Source organism: Phycodurus eques, chromosome 23 (assembly GCF_024500275.1).
Source record: "Phycodurus eques isolate BA_2022a chromosome 23, UOR_Pequ_1.1, whole genome shotgun sequence".
Lineage (NCBI taxonomy): Eukaryota > Metazoa > Chordata > Actinopteri > Syngnathiformes > Syngnathidae > Phycodurus > Phycodurus eques.
In genome coordinates, this window is record NC_084547.1 from 3,659,012 (window position 1) to 3,674,987 (window position 15,976).

Consider the following 15,976-nt stretch of genomic DNA (forward strand, 5'->3'; position numbering starts at 1 on the left):
GTATCTCGGAAGTCTTTATCTGACGCAAAAGTAGGGGTTGTTGCACAATTGGCCGAAGACACTGTATCTCGGAAGTCTTTGTCTGACGCAGAAGTAGAGGTTGTTCCAAAATTGGCCGAAGACAGGGTATCTTGGAAGTCTTTATCTGAAGCAGAAGTAGGGGTTGTTCCTAAATTTTCCGAGGAAAGGGTATCTCGGAAGTCTTTATCTGAAGCAGAAGTAGGGGTTGTTCCTACATTTTCCGAAGACAGGGTATCTCGGAAGTCTTTATCTGAAGCAGAAGTAGGGGTTGTTCCTACATTTTCCGAAGACAGGGTATCTCTGAAGTCTTTATCTGAAGCAGAAGTAGGGTTTGTTCCTAAATTGGCCGAAGACAGGGTTTCTCTGAAGTCTTTATCTGAAGCAGAAGTAGGGGTTGTTCCTAAATTGGCCGAAGACAGGGTATCTCGGAAGTCTTTATCTGAAGCAGAAGTAGGGGTTTTTCCTAAATTGGCCGAAGACAGGGTATCTCGGAAGTCTTTATCTGAAGCAGAAGTAGGGTTTTTTCCTAAATTGGCCGAAGACAGGGTATCTCGGAAGTCTTTATCTGAAGCAGAAGTAGGGTTTTTTCCTAAATTGGCCGAAGACAGGGTATCTCGGAAGTCTTTATCTGGAGCAGAAATAGGGGTTGTTCATAAATTGTCCGAAGACAGGGTATCAAAGAGGTCTTCACTGAAAGCAGCGATAGATGCTCATAAATTGTCAGAAGGCAGGGTATCAAGGAAGTCTTCATCCAAAGAGGCACTACATGTCTATAAATTGTCCGAAGAGAGGATCTCAAGGAGGTCTTCATCAAAAGCAGGAGTTGTTGTCTCTAAATTGTCAGAGGACAGGATATCATGGTCTTCGTCTAGGACAACAATCGATGCCTCTAAATTGTCAGAAGACAGGAGATCAAAGAGGTCTTCATCAAAAGTAGTGGGAGAAGTTGATCTTAAATTGTCCAAAGATACGATATCCAGGAAGTCAGTGGTAGGGATTGATATAAAATTGTCAGAGCAAGAACTTTCATCCGGAGCAACAACAGACCTTGATAAGACACCACCGGTAGAACTTCAATCCAGGATATCCCTTTGGAAGAGGTGGAAAATAAGGCGTCCAAGGAAGATACAACCAATTCTGGAGCACTGTCCCAGTGCCATCCTAGACTGTATTGGAGGCAAACCAGCTATTATTAGGCCCATTTTCAAAAAAGTCACATCAATGTGGAAGACTCACTATGGCCGGAGAAAGAGCAAGAGGGTGAAAACGAACGGCGACAGAAAAGGAGAGAGACCTCTACATGAAAATGTCTCAGACGAAGGGCCAGCGGCCTCTGTTGCCTCATCCATCATATCAGTCGAGTTACCGCCGAGTGACAGTGCGGAGGAACAGTGCACAAGGACCGAATCCACACAGTCAGTGGAGGACGTCCATGATATCCATAGCTTCTTTGAGAACATGTTTAAAAAGGAGTTTTCCAAAAGGTTAGAAAAATCTCTTAAAAGGGGTCTCTTGGACGTCGTCAATGATTACGTCCCTGAAAGAGCTTCCCCAGACTCCGTAGATAAACCAAAGTCAAAGCAGTAGCAGACCTTAAGGAAAGATCCCCTCAGTTTTAGTGGAGGATTTTAACGTTAACAAGGACTATAATTGACAGTCCGCTGATTATACTGATGTAAAGTACCACATATTTATGCACTCATTACAATAAAAACAGAATTTCATACATTAAAGTTGTTTTCTTAGCTTTGCTGATGAGTTGACTCAAGTAAGGACATTGGCATGTTTACCAGTGTTGAACCTTGGGTGTGTTTTTGCTACATCGGCAGGGGATGTGGGTATTAAAACACCCGCACTTTGCCGTAGCCTGGGGGTAAGTGGTTGTTTCAACACGCGTCACTTGGTGAAAGGTTTTGACAACCATACTTTTCATCGCAACCCACGGTGGATGTGGTTGTTTTGACAGCCACACTTTTCCCACAAAAAAAGAAAATTTTCAGGAGAAACTTTTCAACACCCACATTTCTTCCTAACTATGGTAGACCCAGACTTTGCCCAGTGACCGTTTTCAACACCCTCAGTTTTCTCTGCAAAGGGGTTTCATACTTATGTTTGTTTTGCCACTATTGCACAAGAAGCTACCCCATTATTTTCACCAAACATTCCCCCTATTGTTGCACAATGGGCGGGTATTCTACACCTTCAATATCACACACACACACACCAATCAAAGAAAAATTTATGATAAAGCCACATCTCAGGAAAAAGTCCCTCCAAATTGGGTTTTATTTGAAGAGACTAAAAAAAAAAATACGGTCAAACAGAAATAAGAAAATAGTGAAGTCAAATTTGATGGAATTGTTTGCCAGTGAGTCTCATGATACTACAAACAATCCATTTGTAAGGCAACTCCTTCAAGGTTCCAAGCAGTGAGAGTGGATACTTTTATAACAGAGCAGACCCTTTTCTTGGCTTTTGAGGATGTTTTCAAGGAACCCTGATGAAACACTGAACACATTGCACTGAAATGTTTTGCCTCCCTTTTGGTTGCCCTGGATTCCACTTTTCTGGAGGTCGGCAGCGGCCAAGGTGAATGCAAAGCCGTCGCGCTCTAATTCAAAACGGCAGCGACGCGGCAGCTCTGCGGCCTAATCGTCCTCTTTGCCTCCCGTTTTACTCAGCTGCAACACAAAACGTAGAAGAAAAAACGACAATGAAACAACTAAAGTGACTGGTAAATATTGTATTTTTGTTTTTTTTTTGCTGAAGATTGCATTCTGATGTTTTTTGCTACTTACATGCTGGATGTTCGTCGTAACAACGGGGGAAAAAAACAAGATGAGACAAAAAAATGAATTGCACTTCATGTTTAAAATCACATGAATGAACATTGGAATTGTACGTACTTTAATGACGTCAATCCAGTTCCAACCTCTTGGCAGCTCCCCTTTGTTATCTGAAAGCGGGATCAAAACCAACTTAAAGATTTGAGGGAAATAAATATTTGATCCTGAGGTGAATTTTTAAGGTTGCGCCACTTTAGTTCAGCAGGGCATCAATTCATTATTTCCGCCCACTGCAGGGCATCAATTCATTATTTCCGCCCACTGTACGTCTCTGACCCAAAGTCCTGGAATTGCGCCCCACCTGTCCGATTGATGAGCCTCCTCTTCTGCGCTTTGGTGAGCTGCTCCTTCCTCTCCTTCTTTTTGGCTTCTGTGGAATTCGGCGTCGCTTCGCCGCTGGACGTTAAAGTCTGACGACGGTGGGAAGGGAGCGGTCAGTGCCAAAGCATACACTTCCGACCCGCTACAACTAACTTTAAACGAACCACGGCGGTGACCACGGGTCGGTGGTTCTCCATCAGGGCTTCTTGGTTCTCCTTGGCCCACTCGAACAGGGTGTACGTCATTGCGTCGCCCAGATTCGTCTCCACTTGTTCCTCCAGCTTGGACAGGATGAGCTGCTTGGTTTCCATAGCGCTGAGGGAGAGTCATTTTTATTATTTTATTTTTTTAAACCGAAAATTTGGCTGCTTGGGCAACTTACATTCGGTTGTTAAAAAAGCCATCCAGGGAGATTTGGGGACCGGTCTCGGGGTACGTCTCTGGCCACGCAATGTCCAAGATGAATGCTTTAGAGTCCTGCAGGTTTCCTATCTGTTGACATATTGATTTTAATACCAACAAGCAGTTCCAAAGGTTTGAACACCCCCAGTTTTGCCAGCACCTGTGGAAATCTTTGGCCGTGAAAGGTATGGACTTTTCAACCAAACGTTCAGCGGCAGCCAAAAGTTGAAACAGTTTTTTGTTGCACGTAAGGAGTGTTGAGTGATTTTCCCAGCCGAAGGCTTTGACGCTCACAACCCGCAGATGCGACAAAAATGTGGAAACACTCACAATTTCCCCAGTAAAGGGGTTTGTTACACATTGGGGTTGTGTCGGTCTCCTATCCGTTGATGTATTTGTTTAAAAATCCAACGTGACATGATTGCTGCTCTTCTGTTTTATGCCACAATCAAAAGAATATGTACTCACCCGTAATTGAAAGGAAACCGGACTCAGTTCTTTAAAACACTCGTCGCCCTCGTAGATGGAGCGAAGAGCCTCCAACTCCATCTAAAAACAAGCGGAATATTCAGACTGCCACAGTACAGCTGTGTACTTATTTCAACCCCCCCCCCCCCCCCGAAAAAAAACCCAAATATATATTAAAAAAAAAAAAAACTGATTCCAGCAGTTTCCGCACAGTAACGTTCGCGTGTTAGCATTTCGCTGCTAACAACATTATCGTCCGTTCATGCCCTACCTCTTGATCCTCATTCGCTGTCATTATTTCGCTGTCGTTTGGCCGTGGCGTACTCTCTCCGGAGCTAATGCCTCACCGTAAGGAAGCCATGTGGGTCGTTAAAAGGCGAGAGTGCAGCAAATGTTGTGCGGCAAGCTAACGTGACATTTCCACGCATGCGCAATGGAGCAATCCTCTTCTTGCACATCGACGGTTGTTAATCCAGTTCAACGCGCATTTACCGCCACCCAATGGACAGGAGTAGCAAGGACTGTAATTCTAAATAGTTAAACCATGCAAGTCATAAAGACTACACTATAACATTTTATTTACTGCTTATAATAAATAACATTTTATTTTGTTATGGTTAAAAACTTCCTTTCTGGATTTTTTGAGGGGCATTCAGTATCAAATTATAAATTCAAGAACCACTTTTTCCAGAAAAAGTTTCCAACACCCCCACTTTTGTCACATTCGTGTACGATTTGGGCATTTCAAGAGCCACGTTTTTGTGAAACGTTACTAAACGTATCGATGAGTTTATGGACTGATGGAAAGGAAAGGGATGAATCTGTAACATAAAATGTCATAACTTTGGAAGAAAACTCTGACAGATTGGCCAAATATGGTCAGTGTTTGACACGATTAGAAATCAGCCCACACAGGAATGACTCAATCGGCGAAAAGTGGATTGTCCAAAATGACATCATAGTGGGTTATATAAATCCGTATTTTGCTCACTGTACTCCAGCCTCTCCTGAGAAACGCAGAGGATTTTTTTTTCCGGGCTCTATGACCGACAATAAATTCTTTTAGCTCCAAGGGATTTGCGATATTAGAAAAGATCCATTTGTAAGGAACTCGTTGTTTTGCAAAGGAGCACGAGGCAGAGTGATGACAGTTTTCTAAAAAATAGTTTATGGAACATTTCAAAAGTGGTGACACAAAGCAAGAGACACGGAGGGGGGCTGGGGTGGTCCATCAAGTACTCCGTCGACATGTAAACAGGTTGAAAAGAAGCAGCTCAGGCTAATTCTTCGTCTTCTGTCTCAAGAGTGACACACTTTAAACCAGTCGCACACCGAGCCACGCGACTGAACTGCGTGGAACTGGACATTCGCAAATTCCTGATCCCAAACAGTATAAAAAAAAAATGTATAACAACAATATAATATATAAACAATATGACAAATGTGGCAAGCCGTGTGAGCATTTCTTCGATATCCACGTACTAGTACTCTCTTTGTCCTCACTAGTAGGACAACTTTGGAATACTGGTAGGGCAACTCGTGCAGTTTTGCCTCACTAGTTACATTTGTTACTAGTGAGGACAAAGAACTTACTAGTAGTTACATGGACCTTAAACTGGATATTATGGATATGGAAAAAAAAAATGCTCAAACGGCTCGCCATCAAGCAGTGGACTTGCGGTAAAGATTTTCAAGCAATTGTGGACACCCCCTCCCAGGCATGAAGAGACCTCTTTGGCACAGAACACAAATCCCAGACAAATTGTAAACAGGACAACAGTTTTTCGTACACAAAGAGTAATTAAAAGTGACGTTAAAATAACCCATTTTGGCAAAACATAAAATGCGGTGACGCTCCGTCTCGGTCTGCGAGGCCTCCGTGCAAAACCGCGTCAAATGTGGCGAAAAGTTTCCAGCGGCTCGCTCTCGAACGAGCGCGCCGGGACCGCTCGGTGGTCTACCGACATAGCGACCTTCCTTTAGTGCAAAAAAAATAAAAGAAAAGAAAAAGGCTTCGAGGGAGAAGAGGAAGGCTGCGTTCACGATGGAGGCGAGGCCGCCTTCGCCTTGGCACCCGGGACCGGTCTGCAGGAGACAACAAAGGAAACAGCATCTCTTAAATCTGGGATTCACAACCACTGTGCAGGGGGGAAAGGATCCATCTGCGCTGCAAATAACTTTGTTCGTCTATCTATGCCAGCGACGTACAGTGACAGGCAACAACAGTTAAATGCTCTTCCACGACCACCTCATTTACATGTAGACAGTGAATCTGCATTTATCACACATATTCTTTCGCTCACAATCAGACACTAACACAAAACACACAGACTCACGCCGTCACTCACACTATCACACACACACTTTTCTCTAACACACACCCTCAGTTACACACACACACACACGCACAATTTATTATTATTATTATTTTTAAAGCGTTCTACCCCTTCCACGCTCTTTAAACATCCCCCGTTCAATGCGGGGGAAACATTCTCGGCCCATCCGCTACAGGTGAAAGAGTACCCACCTGAGTGCTCTGAGAGGGGGGACGCCTGAGACCCTGCCCACGGGCTTGCGTCCACCTGCCGGGGGCATCATGACCAGCAGGCTTGGCGACGGTTTTGAGGAGAACACCCGGACTGGGGAGGCTCCTCTGGCGGGACTGAGGGGTAGGGGCCTCTGTGGAGCCAAGGGCGACGGTCTGGGCTGAATATATATATAAAAAAAAAAAAAAGACATGCATTTGTTGTTTATATAGCGGTACCTTGCAATATGAGTGCCCCATATGAGTGTGAACGTCACAACATCTGGCCACCATCAGCTCAGGTGCTTACCTCGCAGATGTTTTTTTTTTTTTTTTTTGGGGGGGTGGGGGGGGTGCTTGAACGGATTAATGTCATTTCCATACCATTCCACAATGTAATTATTTTTTTTTTTTTGGGGGGGGGGGTGAATTAGATAGCCTCACCAGTGGCGATCGCATCGGGTTGAGGGGCAGGGGCTTCTTGGGCGGGCTCAGTCGCTGCGGGGATTTCCGGGGGGCCGCCGGGAGAGGAGGGCGGGCCCTCTTGACGTCCCGAGTGAAAGGGGCGGGCCGCAGGGGCCGCACGATGTTGACCGGCTGAGTGCCACCCGGGGCCGGGTCTGGTCGGAGAGGAAGAACCTCTTTGCTAGTGGCAGAAAGCTGGTGGAAGAAAACAAACAAAACAAAACATGAACCCAGGGTTTTCCACTGAATTCATTGAACGCCCCTTGAACTCACCCCCTTGTGGCTGCTGGCTTTGCCGATTGGTCCGACAACCTTCAGGTGAAAGGCAGGATTCAGGTGGCCGTTCTTCTTGGCTTTCTCTGTCTCCGTCCTGGCCACAAGAGGGCACCAAAGCATTACCGCCGCTGTCAAATATAATTGAAACCAAACCGCAAAACAAGCTATTTGGCCCAAATGTGGCTATATTGTACTGTATTTGGAAGCCGTTCATCACACACTCACACACACAGTTTAAGACGAGCTGCTCCAGTCTCAAGCAAGACATAAGCGAGAGTTATTGAAGACCATAAATAGACTAATCCTGAGTTAGTTAATCGGTACGCTACTTGTTGCTCTTGTTCTTCTCTCTCTGCGCCAGCCACTTGTGGAAGTAGGAAGTCTTGATCCAGTAGCAGTAGAAGAGCAGCAGCGCGGTGGGCAGGACCACCAGGAAGGCGAACAAAAGGCCCGCCACCAAGCCCGCCTGACCTGCAGACACCGCAGGAGAAATTTGCACGTCATCTTTCGAAACAAGACAACAATTACATCCTGAGAGGAGGCTTTTTTTGTTTTTTTGCAAAACAGTGCCAAGGTGTCTTAGTAAAATTAAAGCCAATTTTCCGTAATATGTCCCAGCTCAGACTCACATTTGTGTGCGTGTGTGTACTCACTATCGTACTGCACAGGCCCACTGTCCACACTGCCTCCGAGTCCCGGCTTCTCGCAGAAAGGGGGCGCCCAACCTCGATGACAGTGGCAGTTTCCATTGCTGTTACACACCTGCGGTGGGCACAGCCGACAGTTAAAGTCACGCAAAGTCAAAGCGTGAAAAGAAAACCATCTGGACTTTTCCATGTGATAAAAGTTAAGAAGACCGGCATCTGTGTAAGCTCAACTCCTGCCTGATGTGTCGAGTAATTTGACACCAGCACTGTCTATTTATCCGTCCTATTCGTCCCTCACTACAGATTTTTTTGAAATTGATTAATGTAGTGGAGTCACCTGCACTTCTGTAGTAGAGTTAGCATTCTTGACAATTTGACTACAATGTGACAGCCATGACTCGCATAGGACAAACAGGCTCTTTGACTTTGCAAAAAAAAAAAAAAAAAAAGAAAACTTATAAAGTAATTTCCGCTGAAGCATTTGGAAAGTCAAGTGACTTAGTGATTCAGTGACCATGAACGAAATGCCACTGTTTAACACACAAGACGCAGGCAGTCAAGAGTTTTGTGAAATAAATTCACAAGTACCAAGACGTTCAGCAAATGCACACACTGGTAATGATAAGGACAGGAACAAAGGCAAGTAAAGAGCAACGTTTAGCTTGATTTTCTACAATTCACAGTATTTTCAATTCAGAGTCTTCAATGAACTTAACATGTTTTTAGAATGTGGGAGGAAGCCAGACAACTTCAAACCGAGAACCTCAAAACTCTGAGGCGGCCGTGCTCACCACTCGTCCACCCCGAGGCGCCTCCCTCGGCACGAGCTCGCTGGCGCATCAGCGGCGACGACCCCGTAAGCCTCAGGGGCAGGTGCGAGAGTCTGGATTACATCCTCATGAATTTTACAACATGTAAACACACGCGCGAGCATGGCCTAACCCAATATTGGATGACTTAATAACAGAGCGGCACTGAATTGGAATGGTGGCCTATTTGGACATTTTCAGCTGCTGGTTTCATTATCAGCAAAAAGCCAGCTGACCTGCCAAGAGGTTTATGGACTAATGAATCTTGCATAATGTCTCCTTATCTGCCTCAGGCTTGCTTCTGCTGCTCCAATAAATCTTCACCTTGAGGGATGTCGTATTTCAGACATTGTTTTTTTTTTTTTGTTGTTGCTTTTTTTCTATTGTACGCACAGTTGGACAGCGAGATCAGCTTTTGTGTCCTCACCCCGTTGTCGTGGCAGCGCGAGATGCAAGTCTCCAGCTCGCTAAAAGACGCGTTTTGACATCGGCGGTCCCGGCACACCTGCGACAACAACACAAGCGAGCAAGATCACACACAAACATACAAACTATCAGTCACAATCTTTCCGCCACACACACACACACACACACACACACACACACACGCACGCACAAACAAATTCATTTGCATTTTGCTCTTTCATTTTACAGTACAAAAATAATGATCACATTAAAAGAAATTGGTAAGACGGCCTGAACAAACATAACATTGTCATTCGTGAGATCAGAGAGAGAAGCAATGAAAAGCTATTTTACTTTGAATTTCACAGTGGATTATTGAGATGGTTTAAAAAAAAAGAAAAAAAAAAAAAAAAGAGCCCAGGGCACCATTAATACGAGTTTGCTGTCAGAATTTTTTCTTCACACCGATGCAGTATTAATTTCTATTTTTTTTCCCCTCATTTGTTTGTGCTTTTGAGGGGCTTTTATTTATTTATTTTTATTTTTAAACATCTCATGCAAACCAGTATTGTGCTTTAATTACCAGTCCAATTATAGGATTAACCTGGTTGGTTTGGGACTGTTTGTATGGATGCACTTTCTAGCAGTGTACAAAAAAAACCCATGGACTTAAATAAAGCTAGTCTCCCACAACTAATGTCACATACTGTATAGAAGAAGTGAAGCACTTATGTGAAGTGGCATTAATTGTGAATTTACTGTATGATGGTGCTGTATGAGTGCATTTGATTATGACTGTCTGGCAGGCTCTAGTTGGTGCTTTTTCTTATTTATAATACATATTTATTGCTCATGGTGCGCCACCATTCAGGCGGTGCGGTGCGGTGTGCACAAAAGTATTGCAGACGGACAGAATATGTGGTTGGAAGGTCATTCTTTTGCAAACTTGTTGCTTAAAAATTGCCCTTTTCATGGAAAATTGACTTTTTAATGCCTTGTATACAAATAGGTGGCGCTCTGGAGTGACTGAATACACTGAAAGGAGCCTGTGAAAAAAGTCCTACAATCATTAAGACTTTCCGATGACCCATTTTATGATATATATTTTTTTGTTTTTGACTAAGAGATACACAGATGCACTCATTAAAAAAAAAAAAAAGTTTTTTTCTCCAATAACATCACAAAAAGATGTTAGATTTGTTGTTAGTTGCTTTTTTGATAAATAGTCTCAGGACGGGTTCGGGAAAAAGCGCTAAATATAGCAACAAAGTGGGGAAAATGTATGTTTCGGTCGTCATGATAACAAGAGACGCACGGCACAGACCCGTGCCCTCCAAAACCGAGTGAGTCCAACCAAAGTGTGACAAGTGGATGCCGAGTGAGCTGTACTTCACCTTGCCCTCTCCACACTTGGTGCCCGTCATGACCAAACCGGGGTCAGGCAGGTCGCCCTGGCCGTCCTGCGTGCTGTAGACATACGTGCCGCGACACTTGACCTCGATGCCTCCCGTCTTGATGGTAGTGTCGATCGATACGGCGTTGGTGCCTTTGGGCTTTTTGGCAGCGCTCTGGCACTGGATCTTACCGCATTTGGCGTCACTGGACAAAAAAAACAAAACGCATGGCATCAACGAGGGCAAAATTGTTTCCAATTTCCCATTTTAATCGTCACCACTCTTCCCTTAAATTACACTACTGAAAACAAGTCTTGATATTTGTTTTCATCCCTCTTGTGTGATTAAAAAAACTGCACTGAGCAAAAATCTTGAATTAATCGATAAAATCGATTTATCGCCTAGCCCGAAAATCAACTGTGGCCTTTTTCCAGGTAGTTTAAGTTATTTGTAACTTCTTCCTCATTGATATGCAAATTAAAACACAAACTCACACACGCCGTCTGAAGGGGGGGGGGGCGGAATGATGACAATTACAGGATGATGAAGCAGAGAGTTGTTTCAGTGACTAATGCAAAGATTAGTCAGATTCTAACAGGGGAGATATTGCATTTACATATCCTCTAATCAGCTTCACTGTGACCGCAACGTCGTCTAATGAGTCCTGTGGGGCCACATAATTGTTTCGGGCAGTGCAGCAATCAACTTCCTTAATCCGCAGGTTCATTAACATAACTAAATTGCTCATTTGGATCCATTAATTAGTCGGAGCAGCGTGCCATGGAAACGGTCTCTGTGAGGCCTCAGTGTGTTAGGATGGAGGGATGGGGGGAAAAAAAACCTGATGCTCATCAATCATCTCCAGTGTGGACAATCAACTGTGGGATTTTTGGACACAAAACATTGAAGAATCTAACAGTTGTTGTACATAAATTGGCCCATTTTCTTATCCTTAACATTGGGATAGGATTATGTTAATGTATGGGTTCACTTCACTGCATCTGATCCACTAATTCCCTTTCGTGTTGGCCATCCGCAGCTCGTTCCCAGCGCCGACGTCGTGAAGTGATGTTGCTCAGGGTCTCATAATCACCTTTTTGCACACTTGACATAGTTGCCGCGCTCATCTTTCCCGCAGTTCCCGAAAGCGTTCCCCGCGGCGTTGACGTCTTCGAAACAGACGTCGTGGGCCGGACGGGCGCCTGGAAAACACAGCGTGGCCCATAATTGCACAACCCGCTTCCACCTTTTTACTGCAACCAAACACATACGTAAATACAAAGGGGAAATGTTTTTCTAAACTGTGACAAAAGGGAAACAAATACAAAATAATAAATGAATACACACATGCTTCACAACTGACAGGAGTCGTGCATTTGCACAAATGGTGTCAAAGAGTCAAGAAGAAGACCCAAAATGTTCAAAAAATGAGTTGTCGTGGTCTTGTCCTTACCGGAGCCCCACAGCTGCAAGCACTGCTGTTGATGAGTCAGACACATGCCGTTATAGCAGTAGGCCCGTCCGTACCGGCAGGAAGAGCCGTCCAGCAGGTATACATTGGCGGGGCAGTACTGCGACGCGCCCGTGCAGTACTCGGGCAGGTCGCAGGCCCCGGCCGGGCTCCGGCACATGGTGCCTGCTTGTTTCAACTGGCACGGGAAGCAGAACATTGTGGGGATTTAACGTTGTGGAAAATTGACTGTTGAATTGCTTGTATGCGAATGCAGTGTTCCCATGGCGACATCGCTGATATGAAATTTTTTTTATTTGCCAAATATTTGATGCCCATTTATACGTTAGCAAAAACTAAAAAAAATAAATTTGATCCGAGGTAAGTGCAAAAACCTGTACAACGACGTTACAGACATACGCACCAGGCAAGCCATGCGGTTTGATGGTCATTGTTGAACATTTAAAATATTCATTTATTCAGGATTGTGTTTACCTAGTTATGTTTTGACAAATTATTTCCAAGAGGAAATAATAATAATAATGCTTGGAAAAAAAAAAAAAAGAGAAAAACCAAACAAAAAGCAAAACTCGTTTTGAATAATGTCATTGTCATTTTGATCAAAATTGATTAAAATTGGAAATCGAAATTCTACTTTCAGGCTTGTCACCCAGCACTATGAGAGAGGAAAAAGTTCAGCATTTTTGTCACTTCTGTCAGGTGAAAAGTTGACTGAGCTCGTTTCATACTGTCACGGAATATCAGAATTTCTGCATTTGAAGAAAGAGAAGAGAGTTTGAAGAAGCACCGTTTGAAGACGACACTTGCGAGCTGCGGTGGGAGGCTACGCGGCTGACACGGACATGAAGGCTCACAATGAACTGTGTGTGCATGCGTGCGTGTGTGTTTGCATTACCTTACAACCTTGACAGCACACTCCATGGGCACACTGAGCCTCTTCCTTCAGGGTGCAATTATTGGCATGGCAACAGTCATTGGTGCACTCCTGCAAGCAAACAAGGGTCAACTTATGATTCATCTTCATCATATGTTATCATATTTTTTCATTTATGTCCGCCCCACTTCCATTTTTTTTTTTTTTTAAATGTTTTACGAGGGGAAGGTAAAAAGTAATGAGCCCATTCTAATTTAACCTACTATATAATTATTATTTCTCCCCAGAAATGTTCATGTTAGTGGCTTAAAATTTTTCTTGAAGCCTGTTCTCTTCCTGTCAGCCATTTTGGATATGACTTTGTAGTTGGATGCCCATCAGAAGCAGAGAGCTGTAATTGAATTTCTTGCTTTGGAAGGGGAACCACCATGAAACTGTTTCATATGGTTGCAAAACATGTTTGGGAAAGCTGCAATAGGCTACAGAACAGTCAAAAAGTGGGTGTGCAGGACCAAAGGCCAAGACCAAGAACCTGCTTTGAGTGACTTCCGTGACAAGCACAGGAGCTCGTGAAATCATCAGTTCCTTTTGCTGGACAACCATAACCCCCGTTCCCCACACTGATCTGATCTGGCACCATCAGATTATTGTCCTTTTGGATCTTTAAAAGAAGGATTTAGGGCTCGGCACTTCCCTGATGAGGAACAAGTTTAGCAAGATGTAAAAAAAATATATATATATATAAAATTAAAAGCGAAGCCTATCGGTACTGAATTTTACGAGGCTGGCATACATTCCCTTCTTCACCGATGGACAGTCGGTGTTGAGAAAAAGGGAGATTATATTGAAAAGTAGCAACGAAATCCCCACTTTTTGGGCTTTATTTCTATGATGTTATTTCGAAGCTGGAGACACGATGCAGTGTCAATTCTGCGGCAAGAGGATTTAAGAGGATGACAGACAAGTCAAAAACTCACAAAATGTTGGCGAGGAGGAGCGAGGGGTGGGTGCAGAGTATAAAAATAAAAACGCAGAGGTGCGACACACTGCTGCTCTTGTGTCACGCTGCACACACACAAACACAGAGCATCTCCTGTTGCCATGGCCCCCTCTGTAGCGCCGCCGCTCTGCTTCTCCAAACAAATAGAGTTGATTCAAACACGGGGGAGAAAGAGGGGGAATATTATCCTGGCATGACAGAACGGAGAGGGGATTATGGGCGATGACAACAACAACAGGATGCGGTCGTGTGCCGTGACAATGATTCAATTATCATTGCACAAAGCAATGTGCCAAGTTATCGAAATGCGTGTTTGTATATAACTGACAGCACAAAAAGTTGTACTTTTGTATTTAAGTACATTTCAGAGTATGTACTTTTGTACTTTTACTTCAGTATTAGTACGTCTACATTTGCCAGTGAGCACTTTTGTCACCTTCGTGGTCGACTACGTGTACTCTTAACCAATATAGATGGTCATTCTGATTTGGTTCTGTTTCCATGTCTTCATGTTCATAAATGGGGTCATCAGATCAACACTGATCAGCCAACCCTCGCATATTCGCGGAAATTTGTCAGAAAGGTTAAAAAAAAAAAAAAAAAAAAAAAAACAGCAGCATGCTCACATCGGGTTCACCACAGTCGCACTCTTCTCCGTCCTCCACGAAGCCGTTGCCGCACCTTTTGCCCCCCACGAGGTCCTTCATGTTGGGCATATTGTAGAGACACATGCCCCCTCCCTTCTGGAAGTAGCTGTCGAGGTCACGCTTGCTGCACTGGCTGAACACCCTCGGAAACGGATGCCTGGGAGGAAGTCGCGGACAGTCGGTCACGGGGAGCGCAAGCGAGCGGCCCCCCGGGTCGGAACGCGCGCCTCACCCGGTAGCGGCGGCCATGACGCAGCCGCCCTGGTCGGCCGTAGCCTCCACGCAGCAGCCGTCGTGGTCGTGACTCATCCCGAAGTTGTGGCCGATCTCGTGGGCCATCGTGGCCGCGGCCCCGATGGAGAGCTCGGAGTGGTCCTGGACGGTCCAAACAGACACAGGCAATTTGGATTCCGATTCGTCACGGCGCGGTTGCCCACAAGATGATGGCCAGCAAATTAGAAGCTCATCAAGCTCGGAAACGCTACTGATCTCTCCGGCTGGGTCCTGTCACATCCACATGCTCATTACTGACTATGCAAGGGAACAATTCCCAGCTGAACCTGGAGCTACAAATGTGTTCCCTCCATTTCTCAACATCTCGCATCGACTCGCAGGTGTTTCGTATCACTGGACAAAATATTGCCAGCCCGGTGGGCTAGTAGTTCGCACATCTGCCTTAGACTTCTGAGCTTTGGAGTTTGAATCTCAGCTGGGGCCTTCCTGTATGGAGTTTGCATGTTTGATTCATTGAAGACTAAATTGCCCATAGGTAAGAATGTGCGTGTGAATGCCTATTTGTCTATTATGTGCCCTGCGATTGACTGGTTATGGTTTGAAAAGGCAAATGAATCACAAAGAGATTAAAAATGACGTATGTGCAAGAAAATACACACAGAATAAGGTGCAGTCATATAAGCAGGTTTCATGTCGACAAGTGAGGCAGAAAGAGGAGAAGAAGTGCTCCCACGTACCACATTGATCCCTCCGGAGTTCTCCAGACTGCACATGCCCTCCAGCGGTGCCATCCCGATCGTTGTCCCCTTGAAGATCACGCCGCTGTGAGAGAGGCGTGTGCGTAAACATCACTTAACCGCCACCTCCTCCCCGTTGATTTAGTGACTTCACAGCGAATGCGCATTGATCGCTGACGCCAGGAGGACGACGACGCCTTGACAACCTCCATTCACCTTCCCAAACTCAAGCGTTGGCTCAACTTTTATGCTTTGTGCCAATAGCTTTGGAAAAAAAAAAAAAGCTCAAATAGGAAATGATGACAACTCAACAGTGGCGGTTTCTGACATTGCCGATATGGTCAGTCGCCCAGGGGGGGTATTCTGTGGGGGGTGGCACATTTTTTTCTGGAGGCAAATCTCCTCCTCGTTTTCGATAACAAAGGGCATTTTTTT

At 44.8% G+C, this 15,976-nt stretch overlaps 2 protein-coding genes across 4 annotated transcripts in view; both read right to left on the reverse strand.

Annotated features, from left to right (window-relative positions):
• Window positions 1-667: 667 nt before the first annotated feature.
• Window positions 668-4,522, reverse strand: rwdd (RWD domain containing 4). Its single transcript, XM_061669467.1, has 7 exons — window positions 4,330-4,522; window positions 4,059-4,139; window positions 3,571-3,680; window positions 3,353-3,503; window positions 3,169-3,277; window positions 2,820-2,977; window positions 668-2,702 (listed from the first exon to the last, which is right to left on the reverse strand). The coding sequence occupies exons 1-7, from the start codon at window positions 4,351-4,353 to the stop codon at window positions 2,670-2,672; spliced, it is 666 nt and encodes a 221-aa protein (XP_061525451.1). The 5' UTR covers window positions 4,354-4,522; the 3' UTR covers window positions 668-2,669.
• A 687-nt stretch (window positions 4,523-5,209) lies between these two features.
• The window catches only part of adam19a (ADAM metallopeptidase domain 19a), a 43,960-nt gene continuing 33,193 nt past the window's right edge, over window positions 5,210-15,976 (reverse strand). For all 3 annotated transcript variants that reach the window (XM_061669023.1, XM_061669024.1, XM_061669025.1), the window contains 14 exons: window positions 15,542-15,626; window positions 14,803-14,945; window positions 14,550-14,727; window positions 12,945-13,034; window positions 12,032-12,227; window positions 11,672-11,780; window positions 10,579-10,783; window positions 9,207-9,284; window positions 7,977-8,085; window positions 7,653-7,794; window positions 7,321-7,417; window positions 7,027-7,242; window positions 6,586-6,764; window positions 5,210-6,143 (listed from right to left, as the gene is read on the reverse strand). In XM_061669023.1, coding sequence (XP_061525007.1) covers window positions 6,098-6,143; window positions 6,586-6,764; window positions 7,027-7,242; window positions 7,321-7,417; window positions 7,653-7,794; window positions 7,977-8,085; window positions 9,207-9,284; window positions 10,579-10,783; window positions 11,672-11,780; window positions 12,032-12,227; window positions 12,945-13,034; window positions 14,550-14,727; window positions 14,803-14,945; window positions 15,542-15,626 — 1,873 coding nt within the window. In that variant the 3' untranslated portion in view covers window positions 5,210-6,097. The remainder of the gene's footprint in view (window positions 6,144-6,585; window positions 6,765-7,026; window positions 7,243-7,320; window positions 7,418-7,652; window positions 7,795-7,976; window positions 8,086-9,206; window positions 9,285-10,578; window positions 10,784-11,671; window positions 11,781-12,031; window positions 12,228-12,944; window positions 13,035-14,549; window positions 14,728-14,802; window positions 14,946-15,541; window positions 15,627-15,976) is intronic.

Excerpts from the sequence above, each read along its gene's own strand:
- rwdd (XM_061669467.1), bottom strand. The coding sequence starts at position 4,353 with ATGACAGCGAATGAGGATCAAGAG. Across the intron at positions 4,140-4,329 it reads CAGCGAATGAGGATCAAGAG|ATGGAGTTGGAGGCTCTTCG; the intron begins GTAGGGCATGAA and ends GCTTGTTTTTAG. Across the intron at positions 3,681-4,058 it reads CGGTTTCCTTTCAATTACGG|ATAGGAAACCTGCAGGACTC; the intron begins GTGAGTACATAT and ends ATATGTCAACAG.